The 21,265-nt window shown below is 40.3% G+C and overlaps 1 protein-coding gene across 9 annotated transcripts in view; it reads right to left on the reverse strand.

Annotated features, from left to right (window-relative positions):
• Positions 1–21,265, reverse strand: part of PKHD1 (PKHD1 ciliary IPT domain containing fibrocystin/polyductin) — a 489,098-nt gene that overhangs the window by 313,949 nt on the left and 153,884 nt on the right. For all 9 annotated transcript variants that reach the window (XM_011282361.4, XM_045057643.1, XM_045057638.1 and 6 more), the window contains one exon: positions 17,563–17,719. In XM_011282361.4, coding sequence (XP_011280663.2) covers positions 17,563–17,719 — 157 coding nt within the window. The remainder of the gene's footprint in view (positions 1–17,562; positions 17,720–21,265) is intronic.

Raw genomic sequence — 21,265 nt, forward strand, 5'->3', positions numbered from 1 at the left:
ATCAGGCACGTTATATATTTACGTGTTTAGTGTCTGCCCTCCCCCCCTACTAGAATGCATGCTTCATGAGGGCACTAATCTGTTTTGTTTACCTCTGTATTTCATTGTCTAGAACAGTGACAAATAGGTAGGTGGCACTCAATATATATAATTGTAGAGCAAACTAATAAATGGTTATATCATTTTAGAGAATCTGGATTAAGTATCTGAATTTCGTTTATGGATACACAGAAAATGGCTCAAAAAGCAGATTCTTCTGGGGGCACCTGGGTGATTCAGTCGGTTAAGGGTCAGACTTCAGCTCAGGTCATGATCTCATTGCTCAAGGGTTCAAGCCCCACGTCAGGCTCTGTGCTGACAGGCCAGAGACTGCTTCAGATTCTGTGTCTCCCTCTCTCTCTGCCCCTCCCCCCTATTCACACTGTCTCTCTCAAAAAAAAAATTTAAAAAATTTTTTTACAAAACCATTTCTCCTGCAGAAAGGAGAATCTCAGTGAGTGAGCGGCAGTGAAGACCAAGACTCTTCAGTTGCTAAATTTAGTCCTAAATCCAATGTGCCAAGTTATTTAGTTGTATTGTTGTTTTCCAGAAATCACAACTGGAAGTATTTACTCAAACATGTACTGGAGGGATGAGAGGGAGAGCAGAAAAAGGCTAAGATGCCCTTAGTCATTTTTGTTTACTTCCATCCTAGCACAGAGATAGTGATCAGTTAACATTTGACCCAATATTCAAACGTGGAAGCCATCTCAACCCTGACCTTCTGCTCTAACATTGCTCTTCCATTTTCCTCAGTCGTCTTCATTGAACCTTCTAGGCTTATATCCTGAAACCCAAACTACACACCATCAGCAACAGTCATAGGATGTTTATGTGGATTTTACCTCTGAAAGTGTTCTCTCCTTTCAGTCACAATTTAGAACAACACGCCCCATGTGGGTACCCAGTTTCTTCCTTGGTAAAATGTGCACAATAAGAGTTCTTCCCTCAGAGAATTATGATGGGATTTCTTTAAGTGAAGCTTACAGATCCCCAGTCTCGGGTCTGGCACCTATTAGACAACGCAGTAGTGTCAAGTGGCTCTTGTCAAACTCACTGTCTGCACTTGCCCCACTGGTGCCATCACTACTCATTTGCACACCTCCCCCATCACTCTAGCACTACTGGTCTCCCTCCTTCCAACATCTCACCATTGGCAGGTCCCCCTTTCCTTGTGAAGCATGGTACAGTGATACATGCTCAGGTAAGCTATTCAAGATGCAAGAAAATGTCCATTGATGTGCAGGCTTGATGCTACGGCAGCACCACATGACTTCCAGACTTCCAGAGGACCTACTGGCAATTTTGACTTTAATTTTCCCTTCCATTGTCATCACAATGACAAGAATAATCATCAAAAATGCAATAATAGTGGGGCACCTGGGTGGCTCAGTCAGTTGAGCATCCGACTTCAGCTCAGGTCATGATCTCATGGTTCCTGGGTTTGAGCCCTGCGTTGGGCTCTGTGCTGACAGCTCAGAGCCTGGAGTCTGCTTTAGCTTCTGTGTCTCCCTCTCTCTCTGCCCCTAACCCACTCGCATTCTGTCTCTGTCTCTCTCAAAAATAAATAAACATTAAAAAATTTTTTTTAAACAAATGCAGTAATAGTCATTAATCCTGCTGTGAACAAGAGGGAAGAAATGTGACCTCTTTACTAAAACTTTTCCATTCACAGTCACATGTCATTAATGTCCCAACTAATTATTTTCAACTGGTGGACCATGGATTTGCATGGTATGACTCCTCCATTATAAATAGTCAGGAAATGTGAACTGACCTTGATGAGCAAGTGGTGGAAACAGGGGGCAGACTCTGCCTATTAGCCTCTCAATGACCCTCAATAAGTCCCATAAAATTGCTAGGTCTTAGATTACCCAGTTTCCAAATCTGTCCTACTCAGTGCCTGGGGATGATCTGTTTTCTCATCATTCCCATGCAGGACAGAACCATGCACTCACCGAGACTCTTTCCAGCTTTAAAACATTGGACATCTACATCTTCAAGAATGCATTTGGATGTGTCTTTGGCACTGATGGAGACAGAGAGCTCATGTTTTCCTGATACCGCCTATGCTGCAGTGAACTTGGCATTTCACTTGGGAAGAGTATCAACATACATAGTCAGAAATTCAAATAATTCTACAGGGAAAACAATGGTGCTAACACTTATTAAGCCCCTACTGTATGTCAAAATCTTTAGATGTGTTGTCTGAAATGACCTTCAAAATAAGTCTGAAGTCAGTATCATGCATCATATTTCACAGTCCAGAGAGTGAGAGGTGGGAGAGGTGGTCTCTCTCAGCCCAGAATGAGCAGAGCAAGGCTTAGAACCCAGGACCACCTTCCAGAAGAGTTCATTTTCAATCTACATCTGCAAACCCTCCCAGGTCGCTTTTTTATTAATTAGAATTATCACAGTTATATTTAAAGAAAAACATGTGTTAACCTAAGTGAAGTTTGCCTGTGGCTTGTTTATATATGTTTTATTTCCATTTTGTAAATGTAGATATACCTTGCCTCATGCAAAACAGGATTTGAGGCAGAATACAAGGATTAGTGGGTAAATTTATAAACCTGGGCTTTGTTCCTCATCCCATCAAGCGAAATATTAAACACACAAAAACAAATGGGTAGAAATTTAGAAACGTCATTTACTGAGGGGAGCTAATAATGACGCTAATGAAGGGAGAAAATGAATGATTGGTGTTGGCAAGAGTACTAAAAACAGGACTAATTAATATGATAACCACTACTCCCTGCTAAAAAGCCTTCCCTCCTTACTTATCAGTGGAAGTATAAGGAAATCTAGGTAAATTAAGAAGAGAGTTTGATGAGGAATTCATCTCTTTTTAATTGAAATAATTAAAAGTGGTAACAAAAATGAAAGCTTCTCAGTGTGAAAGAATGTAAGGTTTATACCCAAGCTAGCTCTGTTCCAAGGCCCCAAGTGTTATCTCCTCACACTTTATTAGCTTAAAACAAATATCCAGTGAGCTGCTTTGGAGCGTAGTGACTTGAGATAGGAGGGCACAGGGAGGACTTTATTCCTCCACTTTATAGAGCTTGACCACATTTCTGAGCACTGAAATAAAGAGCAGGGCTGAAATCGGCCTGTGGCTGTGACCCTTAAGTTGCTTATTATGATTGTTCATGAAAGCTGAGCATGTCCCACAAGTGACCTGGGGTAATTTTATAAAAATCAATCAACCATCATTATTGTTACTTCCCCTCTAAGATAAATAAATGAACACAACTTTTTACATGTAATCACTCTTTTCCATTCAACATCCCTTTTATTTCTTTTAAAGGGAAGTCAAGGAGACTTTTAGCAGCTAGCTCATGTTTGCAAAGTACATCAAAACCTGCTTTTCGCTAACCCCACAATTAGCCATCCTCTGTAATAACCGCGGAATGATTTGTTGTATGTGTTTTGAAAAAAAAAAATTACACAGTTCTAGCTATTTTCCCCTTTACGGTAAGAATCTAGAGTATAAATATTTTACCACACAATAAGATTCCAAAGGAACTGGCTACGCCTTCTATTTGCAATTCTTTGCCTCCCTTCCCTTGACCCCTCCCCAGCTAGGCCTTTGCCTGACAAGTCTGTAAGAACTGGTCCTATGAAGATCATGATGGCATCCAGACTGGTGACTCCCAAGTCTCGATGCTCTGTTCTCGCCTGTCCTGAGTGGCCAGCAGTATATGATAGGCTAAGTAACTCCTTTCTGGAAAATCCTTCCCCTCACTGGCCAACACTGTGCTCTCCTGGTTTTCCTCCTACTCCCCAAGACTCCCCTCCTAGCCTCCTCAGACTCCTCCTGATTGTCCCAACTACTGACATGCAGAGTATCTCAACACTCAGTCCTTCTACCACTTTTCTTATCATTCTATGAACAAGGTTGTCTCACCTTGTCCTAGGGATTTAAATACCATCACAGGCTAACGGCTGATGACTCCCAAACTGGTATCTCCAAGGCCCACCTCTGACCTCAGCTCAAACCCACATACCCAACTACCACTCAGTATCTCTCCTTAGATGTCTCACAAGCTCCTCAACTGAGCACATTCAAAAAAATGAATTCCTCACCTTGTCCCACAGATCATCCCACAGTCCTTGCCGAGGCCACAAATGGTAACTCCATTCTTCCAGGTGCTCAGTCTGAAAATTCTAGCATCAACTTTCACTCTCACAGCCAATTCTCCAAGACATTTGTGCATCCTGCCTTCAGAAAATCCCCACGATCTAAGCACTTCTCACCACTTCCACATCTGCCGCTGGGGTCTAAGTCACTCTCATCCCCAGATTATTGCAACAGCCTCTCAATTCTGCTCCCTGCTTCTGTCCCCACCCCCACCTGCACCCCAGGGTCTATTCTCAAAACAGCATCAAGTGTAATTGTTTTCTTTTCTGTGAACCTTGTCATGTCACCTCTCTGCTCAGAGTTTCCAATGGCTCCCACCACACTTGGAGGCAAAGCTGACCAAATCCTACAGACTTGGTCCTCTCTGGCCCAGTCTCACTGTGCTCTCCTTCAGGCTCCCAGTCCTCTGTTGCACTGACCTTCTTACTCTCCCTACTTCACGGCCTTTGCCTTACTGTGTGCAAATCCCACCAACTGCCACTAAACTCCCTCTCCACCCACTCCATTTGCTTAGCAAATCGAACAAAAACTATAATTTACATTCTTGACTGCCTTCTTTAGAGAAACGAACTCTGTGAGAGCAAGAATTTTGGTATATTTCATTCACAACTATAGCCCCTATACCTACAACAGTGGCTGGTCCATAGGGAACTTGGCAAGTGGTCAATAAATTCGTGTTGAATAAGTAGGAGTTGAAGTTACAGAAGTGAATGAGGTCTCCCAGGGTGCCTGGATGGCACAGTAGGTTCAATTTCCAACTTCAGCTCAGGTCATGACCTCGCAGTTTGTGAATTTAAGCCCCATAGGACCGGGCTATCTGCTATCAATGTATAGCCTACTTCAGATCTTCTGTACCCCTCTCTCTCTGCCCCTCTCTGGCTCATTCACACACTTTCTCTCTCTTTCTCTCTCTCTCTCTCAAAAATAAATAAAAACTTTAAAAAAGAAGACATTAATGAGGTCTCCCAGGGAGATCATGGAGAGGGAGAACAGAAGAGAGATAAGAGAAACAAACTGTCAAATATTAATATCTGAAAACCAGACTAAGGAGAGGAAGTAGCAAGATTCTTCAGTGTGGGTCACAAAACTTAGGTGAATTACAAGATTTGGAAGGTCCTAGTGACATAAGCTCTAGGAAGAATTTTAAGAACTAGGAAGGTGGTAGATGAAAAGATGTCATTATGTGAACTTTAGAAGGTTTGGGGGAGAAAGAGTGGAGAGCAAGAATGCACTTCCTTAGTGGGTGAAAGCCAGGTGATAAAATGAACCCAGTGAGAATGACTCCAGGGTTAAGCAGAGGGAAAGTCAGACGGGAATGGAGGCAAGGCCCAGGTAGGCATCTGAGGACCTCAATTAATTCCATCAATCTATAACCCAAACTAGATAATTCATTGCTCAAAGCCTGAACTCCCTAAATTTGTATATATAAATTATTCCATTTACTGGTTTATATTGATGAACCCCCATTCAGTTTTTTGAGTCAACCTTAAATAATTCCTTAAAACATTTAGCAGCCTGGATCTGGTTACCTTTCCTGTAGTTATACACTCAAATACATAGGGAAGCCTCTGGAATTCTCTCTCTCCCCGGAGAATTGTAGAAAACTATCCATTCAGGGTGGACAGACCCCTTCTCTGCCTGGGTAAGAAGAGCTGGCTGAGCTATCCAGGCCCATTACTGCACCCTACCGGACGGTGTTGCTGTAGGGGTGGGCATCAGGAGGAGGTGAGAGAGAGAGAGAGAGGGGAGAAAAGCAGTACTGGGGGAAGGCAGACACAGCCCAAAGCTGTGTTGGGGATGCACACAGCTTCCTTTGTTGGCAAGATCCGGATTAGGCTTGTGCCTGATCCACTGGAGCAGAGCCTAGAAGCCTTCGAGGTGGGCTTGTCCCCGGCCAGAAAGGCGGAAAATCAATTTGGCTGGCAAACGAGAGCCCCCAAGAGCTCAGTGCACGCTCCATAATCCTATCCACTAGCAGCTCAGGAAATAGATGCCTGAGCCCTCACATATTCATGGGGGATGTGAGGCATAAATCAGGCTTTAAGGATTGGGGGCGAAGGGAATGGACTCTCGGGCTGGTTACTAATTAATCAAGCACAGAACACCTAAACCTAGCAACCTGGGAGCAAGCCACACACACACAGGCACGGGCTGCTGCTGCTGCTGCTGCTTTTCCTGATGGTTTTTTTTTTTTTTCATTTCAATTAAAATAGATATCGAATGAAAATTTCCCCTTTAGCTGATGCTGCTTATGCATCCCCCGTTCTTCCTTTAATTAAAAAACATGCTTATTGCAATACTTGCCAGAATCACTTTAACGGTATTTTAATTGTAATGTCTCTGCCTGATTACAAAAAGAAAATATGAACTCAAAAGTATGGGCAAAAGATGTTCTCAGGGTGCAGGAAAAGAATCACACACCTCTCTGAAATGGATGCCACGTGCTAATTCCTTAATTAGCCCAGTATGACTGTCAAACTGGCAATGAAGACTGGGGGGTGGGGATGGGGGTGGGGTGGGGGGAATATCTGAAATAAAATCACCGACTCAGAGCCACACACTATGGCAGTTGGGAGAAATCATTTTCATCAGCTCTGATTTCCCTGGCAGGATAGAGAACCGCATGTAATGAAGAATGCCATGCTCAGGATTGGCCCTTGCAATGTGGCCAGCCAAGTTTTCACTGTTCTTTGCAAAGGGTCGCGTAGCCTTTGGGAAAAGATTAGCAGGGCTATATTCATTGGCTTCCAGTCCTGACAATGCTATATGGCTCCCTTTACTGCTTAAGCCTAGTAGTTCTCAAACTTAAACATGCATCGAAGTCACCTGGAGGTCTCCAAACACAGACTGGCAGGTCTCATACCCAAAGCTGATTTGCTATGGGGCCCCAAAATTTGCATTTCTAGCAAGTTCCCACATGATACTGATGTTGATCAGGGACCACACTTTGAGAACTACTGCTCTAGGTAAATTAAGCCATTGCTCTAGGTGTCCATAGTCTTATGCTGTATACTCTCATCTAAAATCGGTTGAAAACTACCAGGCTGGTATTGCAAATTAATTCACTTCTTCATTCATCCAACATTTGCTGTTACTTTCCACCCTTTCTGCTAGGTGCTGACATTAAAAAAAAAAAATGCAAAAAATACAGTCTCTACAGCCACAAGGTCAGGTAAAGTTTAATTGCCCCCGGTAAATAGAAACACCCTGGTTTTAGTGAATTGGCCAATTTTACAGATAATTGAGAAAGATAAAGATTGTCAATCAGTTTTTACTTTTTGCCCTGAAACATAAAACTCATTAAGTTAACTTTATAAATTAATTAACTCTACACTAACTATAAGGTGTAAACATATTCGTGGGAAAAGAAACTACTAGAAATATTCAAAGGAACCAAAACACAGATACAAATAAATGCCTTCGTCATTATAGCTATTATCATCAATTGCTACTTAACTAAACCTTGGTTCCTTTCTATCTCCCAAAAAGCATCACTTCCTTTTTCCAACACAGCTTCTGGCATTTAAGTAGTCAAGTTCCTCAGCTGTTCCGTGGATTTCTAAAAAGTCACTTAAAATCTCAGGGTGGTGGGGAGGAAGCTGTTTGTACGGAGGAAATGAAAAGACCAGGGGAACAAAAAAAGAACAATCCACAATCACACAAAAGAACAAAAACCTATCTTTTCTTTAAAGTCTATACCAGGCAGATAAAAAAAATCTCTCTAGCTACCAAGTAACTCATTCATTCAAATGATCTCCTTGCTTCTATCAACATTCAATTAGCATGGACTCATTCACATTTTTTTTAATATTTATTTATTTTTGAGAGAAACAGAGCACAAGTGGGGTAGGGGCAGAGAGAGAGGGAGACACAGAATCTGAAACAGTCTCCAGACTCCCAGCTGTCAGTACAGAGCCCGACTCGGGGCTCGAACCCATGACCCGTGACACCATTACCTGAGCTGAAATCAGATGCTTAACCGAGTGAGCCACACAGGCACCTCCCAATCACATTTTTTAATAGCCTTCCAACTTGATACATTTCTCGAAGCAGTTCAAAAGGTTCCAGGTCTAATTGTTCTCTGACTATTGTGAACATAATTTGGCTATAGCATAATAACTTCACAAGTGAAAGATCACAGTTGTTTGCTCATAGTATTTATTTATTTAAAAAATGATAACTCCTACCTTTTCCTGACCCTCAGGAATATTACAGTACATGAGAAATAAAAGTAATGAAATGCTTAGTCTCTGATTTTTATATGTGTAAGAATCCTGGGTACATAAGCATCCCAGATTTCCAGTTCTGCTTTTGACCTTGATAAAGAGGATATGGAAAACATTAATCAAAAAAATGAGGTAAACACTTAAGGAGATGGGTGTCTGAGTGGCTCAGTTGGTAAAGCATCTGACTTCAGCTCAGGTCATGATCTCATGATTCGTAGGTTCAAGCCCTGTGTCGGGCTCTGTGCGGACAGCTCAGAGCCTGGAGCCTGTTTCAGATTCTATGTCTCCTTCTCTCTCTACTCCTCCCCTGCTCACACTCTGTCTCTCAAAGATGAATAAACATTTAAAAAAAATTTTTTTTAAAAAGAGGTAAGGAGAGATCAAACCCTGAAGGACCCTATAAGCCATATTAAGGAGTTTAGGTTTGATTTTAAAGGCTAATGGAAAGTCAGTGAAGGCTTTTAAGTAAGAAAGTTTGAAATATTTATCTTTCATTACTGAAAATATTACAGCTTCTGTGCTAGGAAGGGACTGGTCCCTTTTCGATAGCATTTTTCATGTTACAACATTCAAGTTGTCAAGACATAAAACTGTAAATTGTTTAATATCTATCTATCTGTCTGTCTGCCCATCTATTGAAAGCATGTCCTTTCTCATAGCTATGGCTTATCTTTCATTTAAGGCTAATCAAGCGTGTCTGGGACTGTTCTCTGGAGGTAAATAATGTAAGTCATTGTCTGAGTGGGAAAAATAAGGGGTTTCAGAGCCAAGTGTCCCCCACAGTAAAAAGCCTTTGTCTCTGATCTCCTGATACACAAATAGTAAATGAAATTGGTCACTGTCTGGACTAATCCACTAACATTTGAGAATACCAGGAAGGACTCTGATTACAGAGAAATCCACAACTGACATTAATCTGCCTCTTTAGGTCAGAAATTCATTCATTAGTTCACTCATTCAACAATTATTTGAATACCTACTATGTGCCTGAAGATGTAATGTTCTCTCTATACAATGGTGAGCAAAAACAGACCTGGATCCTACTTTCTTAAGTGTATAACCTATATCACCCATTCTCCAAAGGTAGAGGGAATTAAAAAACACACCCTGATATTAAATATGTAGTCACCAGCAAAAGACTAACATATGGAGACACACAAGGTAAAGGGGATTCAGGGTGGGTTTCAAAAAGGCAGGTCTGTCTGGGGTGCCTGGGTGGCTCAGCTGGCTGAGCATCCGACTTCAGCTCAGGTCATGATCTCATGGTTCAAGAGTTTTGAGCCCCATGTTGGTTTCATTGCTGCCAACACTGAGTCGGCTTCGGATCCTCTGTCCCCCCTCTCCTGCTTGTGCCCTCACTTGCTCTCTCTCAAAGATAAATAAAACATTTTTTTAAAAAACCTAAAAATGTCAGATTATTTCTTTCTGGATGCTGACATCTTCGCGAGGCTTCCTCTTTTGACTACTGCAAAACTCAGCCCATTCTGGAGCACCATGATTGGAAAAGTGGGAAGAAAGCACATTAACTCCTTTATTGCACTTCCCTCCTAACAAAGGGAAAAGAGTCACCATCAATTCCATTTTCTGCATTGATTTGAGGACCAGCACCTTACTCAAAGCTAAAAGAGAATCTGTGGCTCCCTCAAATTTGAACTCAGGCCCTCGCTTTCCTGACCAAACTGCAATAAGTCAAGCTTGCTGCGCTGTGTGCACATAATTATCCCATCCCCTGCCTTGAAGAGTAGCTATGTTTCAGCTGGGAGAAGAGTCAATCTCCTTTTTCCACCAACTTTTAATTACTTTAAACTTACCAATTTGTAACAAATTTTACCAGCCCAAATAACCTTCTCATGTTGACCAATATATTATATACTTAAGAAAGAAGGAAATATTAATGCAGAATATTTCATTTTTATCAAAACTCCAGCCTGCCTGCGGTTAGATTTTAAATCCATGCTGATATCTGGGAGGTCGAAATTATGGGCACTGGGTAATCTGCCCAGTGACTCACAGAGACCACATGCACACGGAAACCACAAGCTATGTCCCAGGACAGTCCTGCCTCATGGCATTCCCAGATCACAACACTGGTAAAGCATTACCCGAAGCCCGCACCTAGTGAAACTGAGGCTGATTGGGTGCTAACCACAAGGAAGAAAGTGTAGAATCCTGAGGATTAAAAAAAGGCTGTGCTGGGTACAGCACCAAAAACCTCACTCTGAAATCCTCAAATCCTTTCCAGGGATGAAGAAATTCCACAAAGAACTTGATAGTGGATCAAGAAAAGATAGCTCATCTCAACGAGCCAAGAATATTCATTTGCATACCACAGAAATCCCAAATATACTAAAGAGATCTCAGTACCTTCAAAACTGTAGACCACAAAAAATCAGAGAAAACAAGACCATATTCTGAACAGCACCAGAAAAACACACTTCCATTAAGTCAAAATAACAAGGAAAATGGAGACAACCAAATGGACAGACTCTGCTCCTGCCATCTCTGTATCTTTCCCTCTCCTGCCATAGAAAGAAAAGCACTTCAACATGTATTCTGAAGATAACAGAGGCAAAAGCAATACAACGTCCTTATTACCAAGCTAATTCTTTCAGTAATCCAGTTTGCTTTGTATATAGAAGCAGCCACTATCTGTAAATAAAATTGCAACTTAGGCCTGATATTTCAGCCATCTCTTCTGTTATCCCCATCAGTCCAGAAAACAAAACAAAACAAAACAAAACAAAAACTATTAATTGGGTGTTTACTCTGGACCAAGCCCTGTGCTGAGGGCTTTACAAACATTCCCTCATGTAATATTCAAAACACCCATCTGAGTTGCACAATACTTTGTAGACTTGCCACACAATAGCAAACAAGTAAATGATAGTCATCATTGTTACTGTTGCTGTCATTATAACAGCCATGACCCTAATGAGGAGAAATGTGAGGTTTATGGAGGTTATGCAACTTGCCCAAGGTCACAGGACTAGTAAGAAGCAAAAACCAGATTCAGACTGTTTTCTCTGGCCCAAAAGCCTGCTAAGCATTTAACTGCTTTGGTATACACCAGTAGACCAAGAAATAGAAAATCACATTAAAGGAGACCAGTGCACTATTAAGCAGCAACAGAGACTAGAAATAAGTTTCTGCTCAAGCATTTTAAAGGGATGGCATTGTAAGTAGGAAGAAACTGAAATGTCTTCCTTCTGAAAGCCCAAAACCAAGGGAAGATGGGTTTCTAAAGTTCATTCCCCCATTGACCCTTTCTTAATCATTATTTCTAGGCCACTTTATGTCAAACTGCCTGGCCATCAGAAGTGAGAGAAATTCATTGCTTCATTCAGAAAATATGAATGTTTCTCCAACTAGAGACTGCAAACTCAAGATCCTTGTCCAGGATGCATAACGGCTCTGACAAGAGGGTAACATCCCTCCTTTGTTATTATGGCTCATCATAATTACTTGGGATAAAATAATAAATTTTAATTCAGCGATGCTTATGGCCGTCGGGCATCTTAACATAAAAGAACAAAAAATATAATTAATTAAATCAAGGCAATATGCCTATTTCCATCCCAGCTCATTAGTATTAATTGATTGGGTTAATTCTCTTTTGTGTTTAATAGTACCTCCTAAAAATCAATCTAAAAAAGAGGGAGAAATGGAAGGGAGAAGTAGAGATGGTAAGTAAATGAAAGTTCTGAATATTTTGTTAATTAACTCAAAATATAATAAATATAGCTTACACTCTTATGGTCACAAAAATAATGTGCCACTTTTTAATAAAGTTCAGGAATCAGTACATATAGCATCATAAATAATGGCTAAAATTTTGCCTCAAAGAAATGTATAATCTTCCTTTCTAAGTTGTACTAATAAGAAAAGACTATCAATTCTATTTTACAGATGGAAATACAAGGAAGGCACAGAGAATTCAAGACTCTTGAGGGCCATATGTAGAGGTACTGTATTAGTTTTCCTGTTGTAGGGGCCTACCTAGTCTTCTACATATTAGAATGCTGGCTTCCATGCATGGAAAAATAACATAGAAGATGCAATATTTTCATAAAGTAGTTCTAAATATAGTTGTTAGGTGATCTAATTTCACTTTTATGTAACACTAATCCTTTTCTTAAAGTATATATATTCTTCACGTAGAATGTCACCTTTGTAATGTGGGAATGGAGGAGAAAGTGCCTCCACCAGTGATACTTTTTGTTTGTTAAAATCTTTTGAAAAGATTATTTCTGGCTTGAAACTTTTCATGCTTTATCTTGGCCCATAGATGATATCAGAAACCGAAAGAAAACTCCACTCAGCTATTTTTGTGATACCATGAATGGGTATGAGAAAGAGAGACAGGGGTGCTGAGATGGTTCAGTCAGTTAAGCGTCTAACTCTTGATTTCAACCCAGGTCATGATCTCACGGTTTGTGGGATCGAGCTTTGTGTCTGTTGGGCTATACACTGACAGTGTGGAGCCTGCTTGGGACTTTCTCTCTCTCTCCCTCTCTCTCTATCCCTCCCCCACTTGGGTGTCTGGCTCTCTCTCTCAAAATAAATTAACATTTTTTAAAAAGGGAAAAGAGAGTTAACAGAGATTCAGAGACTGAATTACTGTTGATGATGATGATTCAATCTTATATTTGAATAAACTTTTTATTATCCCTCAAGTACTTTCACACACTGTATAGTCAAGAGAAGATATTATAGGTTTAGAGCAATACTAGCAACCAGATTTTTGAGAGTTGGAGTCCTTTACCAGTTCCGAATGCCTTTTAGAAACAGAAAAATAATTTACCAATGGATTTTATATTTCTCACAATTCACAGTGGCATACACTTATATATAGGTATATGTATGTAAATATATGTATTTATGTGTATATATGTGTGCATATATACATGTGTGTTTACATATATACCTATGCATACATATATACCTATATATGTAAGAACAACTAAAGACAATAAAAGTTAGGAAAAGTGATAAGAAAGCAAGAGTTTAAAAATTATGCTTTTTAAATTTCATACGGGATCGGGGCGCCTGGGTGGCGCAGTCGGTTAAGCGTCCGACTTCAGCCAGGTCACGATCTCGCGGTCCGTGAGTTCGAGCCCCGCGTCAGGCTCTGGGCTGATGGCTCGGAGCCTGGAGCCTGTTTCCGATTCTGTGTCTCCCTCTCTCTCTGCCCCTCCCCCGTTCATACTCTGTCTCTCTCTGTCCCAAAAATAAATAAACGTTAAAAAAAAAAATTTTAAATTTCATACGGGATCTGAACTGTGCATCATTTTAGCTGTCCATCAACCATAAGCACATGGTTTCATTCAACCATCAACACATACTCAGTATCCTACACACTGAAGAGACAGTAGTAAATAGATTGGTGAAGTCATTTGCCTTTTGGAGGTTATGCTAGCAGAGGAAGCAGACTATGAATCAACAAGTAAATTTATAATATGTGAGGATAAATTGTTATGAAGAAGGTAAAGCAAAATAAAAGGAAAGAGAATAGTAAGAAGTGGTTGCAATTTCTGAAAAGATGACCATCAAGGCCTCTCTAATAAGTTGATATTGTCTCAGAGAACAAACAAAATAAGTGAGCCAGCCACATGCATACCTGGAGGAAGAGTATTCCAGGCAAAAGACATTTTGGGCAAAGGCGTGAGGTATGTGTACACCTGGTATGTTTATAGAAGAGCTGAAACAGAATGAATGAGGAAGACCAGTCAATGAAGGGACCAGAAGTTTGATAACGGTAAGTTTAGATTATTCCTAATGAAATGAGAAGACACTGGAGGGTGTTAGAGGAAAGAAGTACAAGACCTGACATATTTTTAAAGGATGTGTACAATAAACTATTGCGGGGTTACTTTAGCATATGGCATAAGAGTCAAACACCAATGACTTAAACACATGAAGTCTTTTTCTTCAATCATGAAATAACTTCAGAGGTGAACAGTCCCAGTTGCAGTGTTACTACTGGCAACTCCAAAATCATCAGGATCCTGAGTTTCTTCCATCTTTCTGCTTCCCCATTCTGAATGAATCACCTCATTGTCCAAGATGGCAGCTGAAAATGTAGCTATTATATTTACATTCCAAGAAGCAAAGAAGAGGAAGAAGCAAGGACAAATAGGGCATGCATCCTAATGGGTCAACTCTACTTTAGGAACTTTCCAGATACCCTGCACCACACCTCCCCTTATATCTCCTTGATTGGCTCTAAGCCACAAGGCTATGTCTAACTAAAATGGAGGCCAGGAAATGTAGCATTTTGGCTGGATACTTTGTTGCCCCAAACAAAAATGGGGGTCTGCTACTAAGGAAGACAAAGAATCAGAAACAGGGGAATCGATTACAGGGCCATTTGAAATGGTCCCAGCCAAAAATTATGTTGCTTAGAACTAGATTGGTACCAATGGATGTGTTGATCTATGAGACACAAGTCAAAGGTCCAGACAAGATTCACTGATGGATTGGTCATGGGATGTGAGAAACAGAAATAAGTCTAGGATGTTTCCAAGGTTTGGAGCCTGAGTCACTGAACATGAACAGTTCCAATAAGCAAGATGGATTCTCTGTGTATATGAATGGTCAAAACTTATCTCAGACATAAATGATAGGGTCTTCACCTCCTACCACCCAAGCCTAATCTTACATTCTTGATACCCACTCCTCTGGAGTATTCTGCCTTACTGCTTGCAACACATATTTTAGAATTAGAAATTTTACTCTTTTGAGGTGCCTAGGTGGCTCAGTCGGTTAAGCATCTGACTTCAGCTCAGGTCATGATCTCACAGTTTGTGAGTTTGAGCCCCACATCAGGCTCTGTGCTGACAGCTTAGAGCCTGGAGCCTGCTTCGGATTCTGTGTCTCATTCTCTCTCTGCCCCTCCCCCCTTGTGTGTGTGTGTGTGTGTGTCTCTCTCTCTCTCTCTCTCTCTCTCTCTCAAAAATAAATAAAAATGTAAAAAAAAATTAAAAAAAAAAGAAATTTTACTCTTTTGTATTTTCTCCCTAATTAGCTTCTCTAGTGATAATGCACATTTATTCACGTTAAGTATTAGTCTTCACTTTTTCTCATACCTCATACAAATTCCTAGGCCACTTAACAAGTATCCAGAAGGCATGGTTGAATCAAATTTGATCTGTGTGGCTTCCCTGTTATCATTCTTTCTAGAAGCTATGACCCATCTATGTATGATAAAAATCTCAGTTTCATTCCAGCCAACCCTGCTCTCTGCCAACAACTCCTGTACCTATTTGTACAGAAACCAGTGTCCGCTACTTACCCTCACATTCCTACCAATGGCCCTACTCTCCAGGAGAAAAGAGGGGATCCTTCAGATAACTCACTCTCCCTCTCCACAGGATAAGAGTTTACTCCTCTAAATCTAGCTCACTTATTCCAAGTAAATTCAGATTGAAATATATTGCCTGGACCAGGAGTATTAATAAAGGCCACTTTTAAAAGGTGACAGGTCGAGATAACTATTTGCATTATTCAGATGTTGAACTCTCCAAAAGTAAGAAATCAAGTGTATATTCCTCATGCCACTGCCTTTCTCTTACCCTTTACTTTCTGATGCCTCTTCTCCATCTTCAGTCTCTGGCCCTATCGCACCATTGCTTGATTGAACAATTACCTGGAACTAATGGGACATCCAGAGACTCAGTTGATCTAGACTTTTAGCTGGAAAAGTTCTCCCAAATAATATCAATATAAGGCAAAGACCCTTGAGAGCCTAAAGGTCATCTCATCCTTCAGCAGCATTTGACTCCTGGTTAAAGGTCTACAAAGAACATTTTTTAAATGTTTATTTATTTTTGAGAGACAGACAGACAGACATATACAGGATCCATGTTATCAGAGCAAAACCTGATGCAGAGCTCAAACTCACGAACCATGAGATCATGATCTGAGTCAAAGTTGGATGCTTAAGTGACTGAGCCACCAAGGAGCCCCTACAAAGAACATTTTTAACCTGAGATTATAAGTCTAAAATTTTCCTTTGTCACTGCTAGTCCTTAGGTAGTTGATGTCCATCAATAAGTCAGCATTCCCCAAAGCCACTGGTCATAAACACACACACACACACACACACACACAGACAGGTCAATAACCTAAGCTGACAGACAATTTTTCCTAAAGGATACAAATTAACTGATTTGCCTGAACACTTCTTCCTTGATATCAGAAACACACACACACACACACACACACACACACACACACACACACACACCTTCCAAAATATAGAATGTGAAATGCCTAATCAGAAACCTGATTCCATCCATAAGAGACAGATATCCATATTACATTAGTTTATCCCCTTCAGAATATTTTATTTTCCCTTTATTTTCCCCCATGCTCTTACTTTAACAAGAACAAATGCCCTTGTAAGTGTTAAACATATTTTTTATAAAGGGTAATGTTTTAGTGCAGAGTTTTATAGCTACCCATAACTAATCACATTTCCAAAGCTATTTTCATTTGCCAATGAAGACAGTCACTTTGATAACCATTCCTTATTATCAGCCACTGAAGTAGGCAATGATTTTTATTCTCATTTAACAGATAAGGAAACAAATGCTCCAAGAGGTGAAATAAGTGACTTAGTCATTTGGTGATGTGGTGGAGAAGTTGAAATTTGAATTCTCATCCAACTTCCCAGACCCTAGAGCTATGTGGCCAGATTTTCAATAAGGAAGCCTATTTATATGACTTTCCAGGGGACCAGGAAGTCAAAACCACAACAGGGTAAGAGCAGGAAGACATTGCTTTCTTGGCAGGGAATTTCAAAGGCAGCAACATTAACCACTTTCAGAGCATTTTGCTATATTGTGGGGGCTTCCCTGGACAAGCATGACTACAAAGTGCCTGAATAAAGAAGCATATTCTTTGGTAACATTGTTAACCTTCTTTTATTTGAAAAAATAAAATAATTAAGCTCTGTGCTTATAAGAGTCAAAAGAAAGGGCCTTCATTTTGAACACTCTGACCACTTCTTCCTTTTACATTAAAATCTCAATTTGTTCCCAGAATAAATTCTCAACCAAGTGTTGGAACTTATCCAAAAAGTTCCCCTCCCTCCTGCCCCCAAAATGAAAGAATTATATATGGTAATGCCACCACTGATCTCCAAACTCCACAAACCTTTAACGTGCAGGAAGCTGAGGATGCTTGTGTTGGTGTCAAGCAGTAGCAATTGGCCATTCTCCACTGTGACATTGTCGCCATCTTGTGGCACTCTCTCAGGAAACCAACTGTAAGCCCTTGACCATCTCAGGCAGAACTGAAAGGAAAAGTTGCCCTGGAAAACAGTTTTAATGTTTTATTTTATTTGGTTTAAAGCATAATAGTATGGAGGATCAATCTAAATGGAAATCTCTTAAACTAAAATTAATTTGCATGTAACGTTAAACGTCTCGATAAAATTAGTCACCCTCTCTTGACTAACTCAAAAAGGGATAAATACAGAAGGGGCAAAGTTACACTTGAAATGTCTCTGTGTTGGCCACTGGAATTCTCCAACAATGTGGTGCTGCTCATGTTTTCTTACCTTTTATTTTTCTCCAGGACAAGTCCCTTTCTACTGAATAGAAGGGTCGATTCCATTTTTTATTTTTATAGACATGTATTGAGTCTTGAACAAAAAGTCATAAATATCCTGGAATCGAGAGAATTAAAATGTTCTGCTTGATGGGTGGCATTTTGCTTTATGTAATTGGTATCATTTTTCATTGGCTCTACTGCCAACGGTCCTTGTTTTATAGGAACATTCCTCTTTCCAAGTCCAGCCTCCCACTCTGTCTCTTTTTGATATTGTTGTTGCCTTTCCCTCTATGCCTGGTGCATCAGTGCTGAAAACAAAATGCATAAATGAAATGCCCACTGACTTCAGAGTATAGCTTGAGTGAGTGATGGGCAGGGAGCGAGGCTGAGAGGGGCCCAGATAAAGAAGCACCCCCTTCCCACTCAGACTCCAGTCTCCCTCACAGAACTGTTGGCTTTTCTTTTAATTTATGGTCACACTGAAGTCACATGTTTTTCAAAAAAGGAACGTAAAAAAACACAGAAAGCAGTATTCAGCTCATGTAAGAGGCCAAGAACATGTCTAAATATCTTGTGCAGTTATGGGACTATAATTATGATAAGTAAAATAAAATCAGAATAGAGAAGGTATTTCCCTCGAGGTAGTACATACATGTGTCTGCCTCTTTCCACACACTTCTTCCCACCCAGATTCTCACCAAATATGAAGCCTGGGTTCCTATAAAAGAACTGCCTAGAAAGTCCTCTTGTGAGGTGTTAGAAGCAGATGGGAGAAGATCATTAGGAAGGGAAGGCATGTTTATAATACCAATAACTACATCTACACAGAGAATAGTACCCTGGAGTATTTCTGAGAGAGAAAATGGAAAAGTGTGTAGCCAGAATAGCCAATAGGTTTTCCAGGAGAGTGTACTGACCCCCCAACTCAATAGTCTTGAGTTGTATACCCAACCCAATTGCCAACAAGCCTTTGGGATAAGGAGAAGCAGTGTTTTTTTTTTTTATTCTCTACACCTACAAAGGAGAAAAAAGTTCATGACTCCTCCCAATTTAAGAGATGGATAAGCAGCACTAGCACCATGAAAAGAAGGGGCTATACATGAGCATCTTTGTAAGTCGTATGAACTATATCCCCATAATGGCCATCTGTAGACTCAGAAAGTATGAAAGAATTTTAGCTCTTTACTGATTTCACACTGAAGTTAGGCAAAGGGAAGTAAAATTACACAAAGTGGTCCTTATAGGCTATACATTATATGTACTTAGAATCCCTTAATTCATTTCCATCAAATCTAAAAAAGGGAGAGGGAGGTGAATAGGAGGAAACTGAAATGGAATAAAGTGGTGAAAAGGTGGGAGAGGCTAAACTGAATAAAGACAGTAAAGTCAACTGTAGAGAAGATGAACTAGATTATTGGTCACATTGGCTGGAAGTCCACTCTAAAAGAACTTTTGAATAAGCCTAACTAGGTTCCTAGAAGATCAGAAATGGAAAAACTCTAGAGAAATCCTATCTCTTCATTTTAAAGGGAGTTTCTCAGCTTAGAACAGTTTGAGGTAGAGAGTCCCTCAGTGCCACCATGATGAAATCAGAAGCTTAGGAGGTAGGGCCCAGGGGACCATCATTTTAATGATCCCTCAAATAACCACTTCTGCATCAAAGTTTGAGGATGAATTCAGGGCAAGGGCTAGAGGGAAGGAAGATACATCCCAAAAAGGAACCTGGACACTTCCTTCAAACCAGTCCCTGAAGCACAGGGTCTTAAGGAAGGCCAGCAAGCTGGACAAGATTGGGGTGTGGATGAGCTCTAATGAGTTTGAAGGATTCAACAACATAACTCTTCCTGAGACATTAACCTAGTGGTCAGATCTATACCCCACCTACAGAACAACAAGAAAAAGAGGCTCATGACTTTGACAGTGGAAAGATCTGGAACAATTAAACTTTAATTAGGTATGTGAGGGAGTCAAAGGAAAGCAATTCCATGGTCTCTTGCATTAATTAATTTGAGAACATCATAATACTTCCAATTATCACTGATATCTGTTATCTACCTCTAAGTGAACTTTTAAGATAACTTTCTGTCTTGCTCTGAAGACCCTGTATATACATACATTAGCTACCTTCCATGTGTTATAACATCTTGGCCTGGCCTGTCAACCTTCAAAAATTGCTACACTAAACCCCAACTTGGCAAGTGGAAAGGTTAAATATTGTTATTTCCTCCTCACAGTTGAGGAAACAAAGGCTCAAAGAGTTTAAATGATGTGTCAAAGGCCACAGTGGTAAAAACAGATGGAATTGATACAGAGAAAGCTCCCAATTCAGGCCATTTCACTCACCTTGGACTCTCCTGGAACACTCTTCCTCAAAATCTCTGCTGGCTCACTCTCCTACTTCATTCAGGACTCTGAGAAAATAACACCTCCTACCCTACCTCCTTAATAAAATAGCACCTCCAGTAACTCCCTCTCCCCAACACTGTTTAATTCTGGTATGAGAGCTTTAATTCCATGTGTATTTATCATCTATTGAGCTTACCCAAATGAAAGCAAAGACTTTGTATATCGCCCCACCCCTAAAAAGTATCTGACATAGTAAGTGCTCAATGGAACTCGAGGGGATAATTTCCCAAGTGAATCATTTCTAAGTGAACTCCTAATCCCATACATGCATTTACAGATGTTATACACACACATAAATACGCATGCACATGAGTGCAACCACCTTCCTGATACAATAGTTAAATAGGTGGAAACTAAAATACTTAAAAATCTGTACCCCATGGGTTTGGCATCCATTGGGTTTCACTCACATTCTTTCACAATCCTTTCTGCATTTTCAAGCTCTATTCAAACTTAAACCGAATGATGATGAGTGTATCTAAATCAAAACCCAAGACTCAGATTCCCTTCTCCCTGTGAAACCTTTTGTCATTTTTTTTCATTTACCTTCAGTTTCTCTACTTAGTGTGATATACCTCAAAAGAACATAAATGTTAAGCATTATGTTTCAAGAGACTTAAGCTTCCTTGTGCCAAACTACTCTTTAATATAATAATGGTACCTTGAGATGTATAAATTTTTGTTGATGATTCATGGTACAGTACAAAACAGTGACTAAATACTAAAAGCTCTAAAGAGTTAATGCAGCCTCGAGGCACCTGGGTGGTTCAGTCAGTTGAGCTTCTGACTCATGATCCCAGGTCATGATCCAAGGGCTGTGGAATCTTGGATTGAGCCCTGCATCAAACTCTAAGCCCCGCATCAAGGTCTGTGCTGAGCATGGAACCAGCTTAAGACC

This window comes from Felis catus, chromosome B2, assembly GCF_018350175.1.
Source record: "Felis catus isolate Fca126 chromosome B2, F.catus_Fca126_mat1.0, whole genome shotgun sequence".
NCBI classification, from domain to species: Eukaryota; Metazoa; Chordata; class Mammalia; order Carnivora; family Felidae; genus Felis; species Felis catus.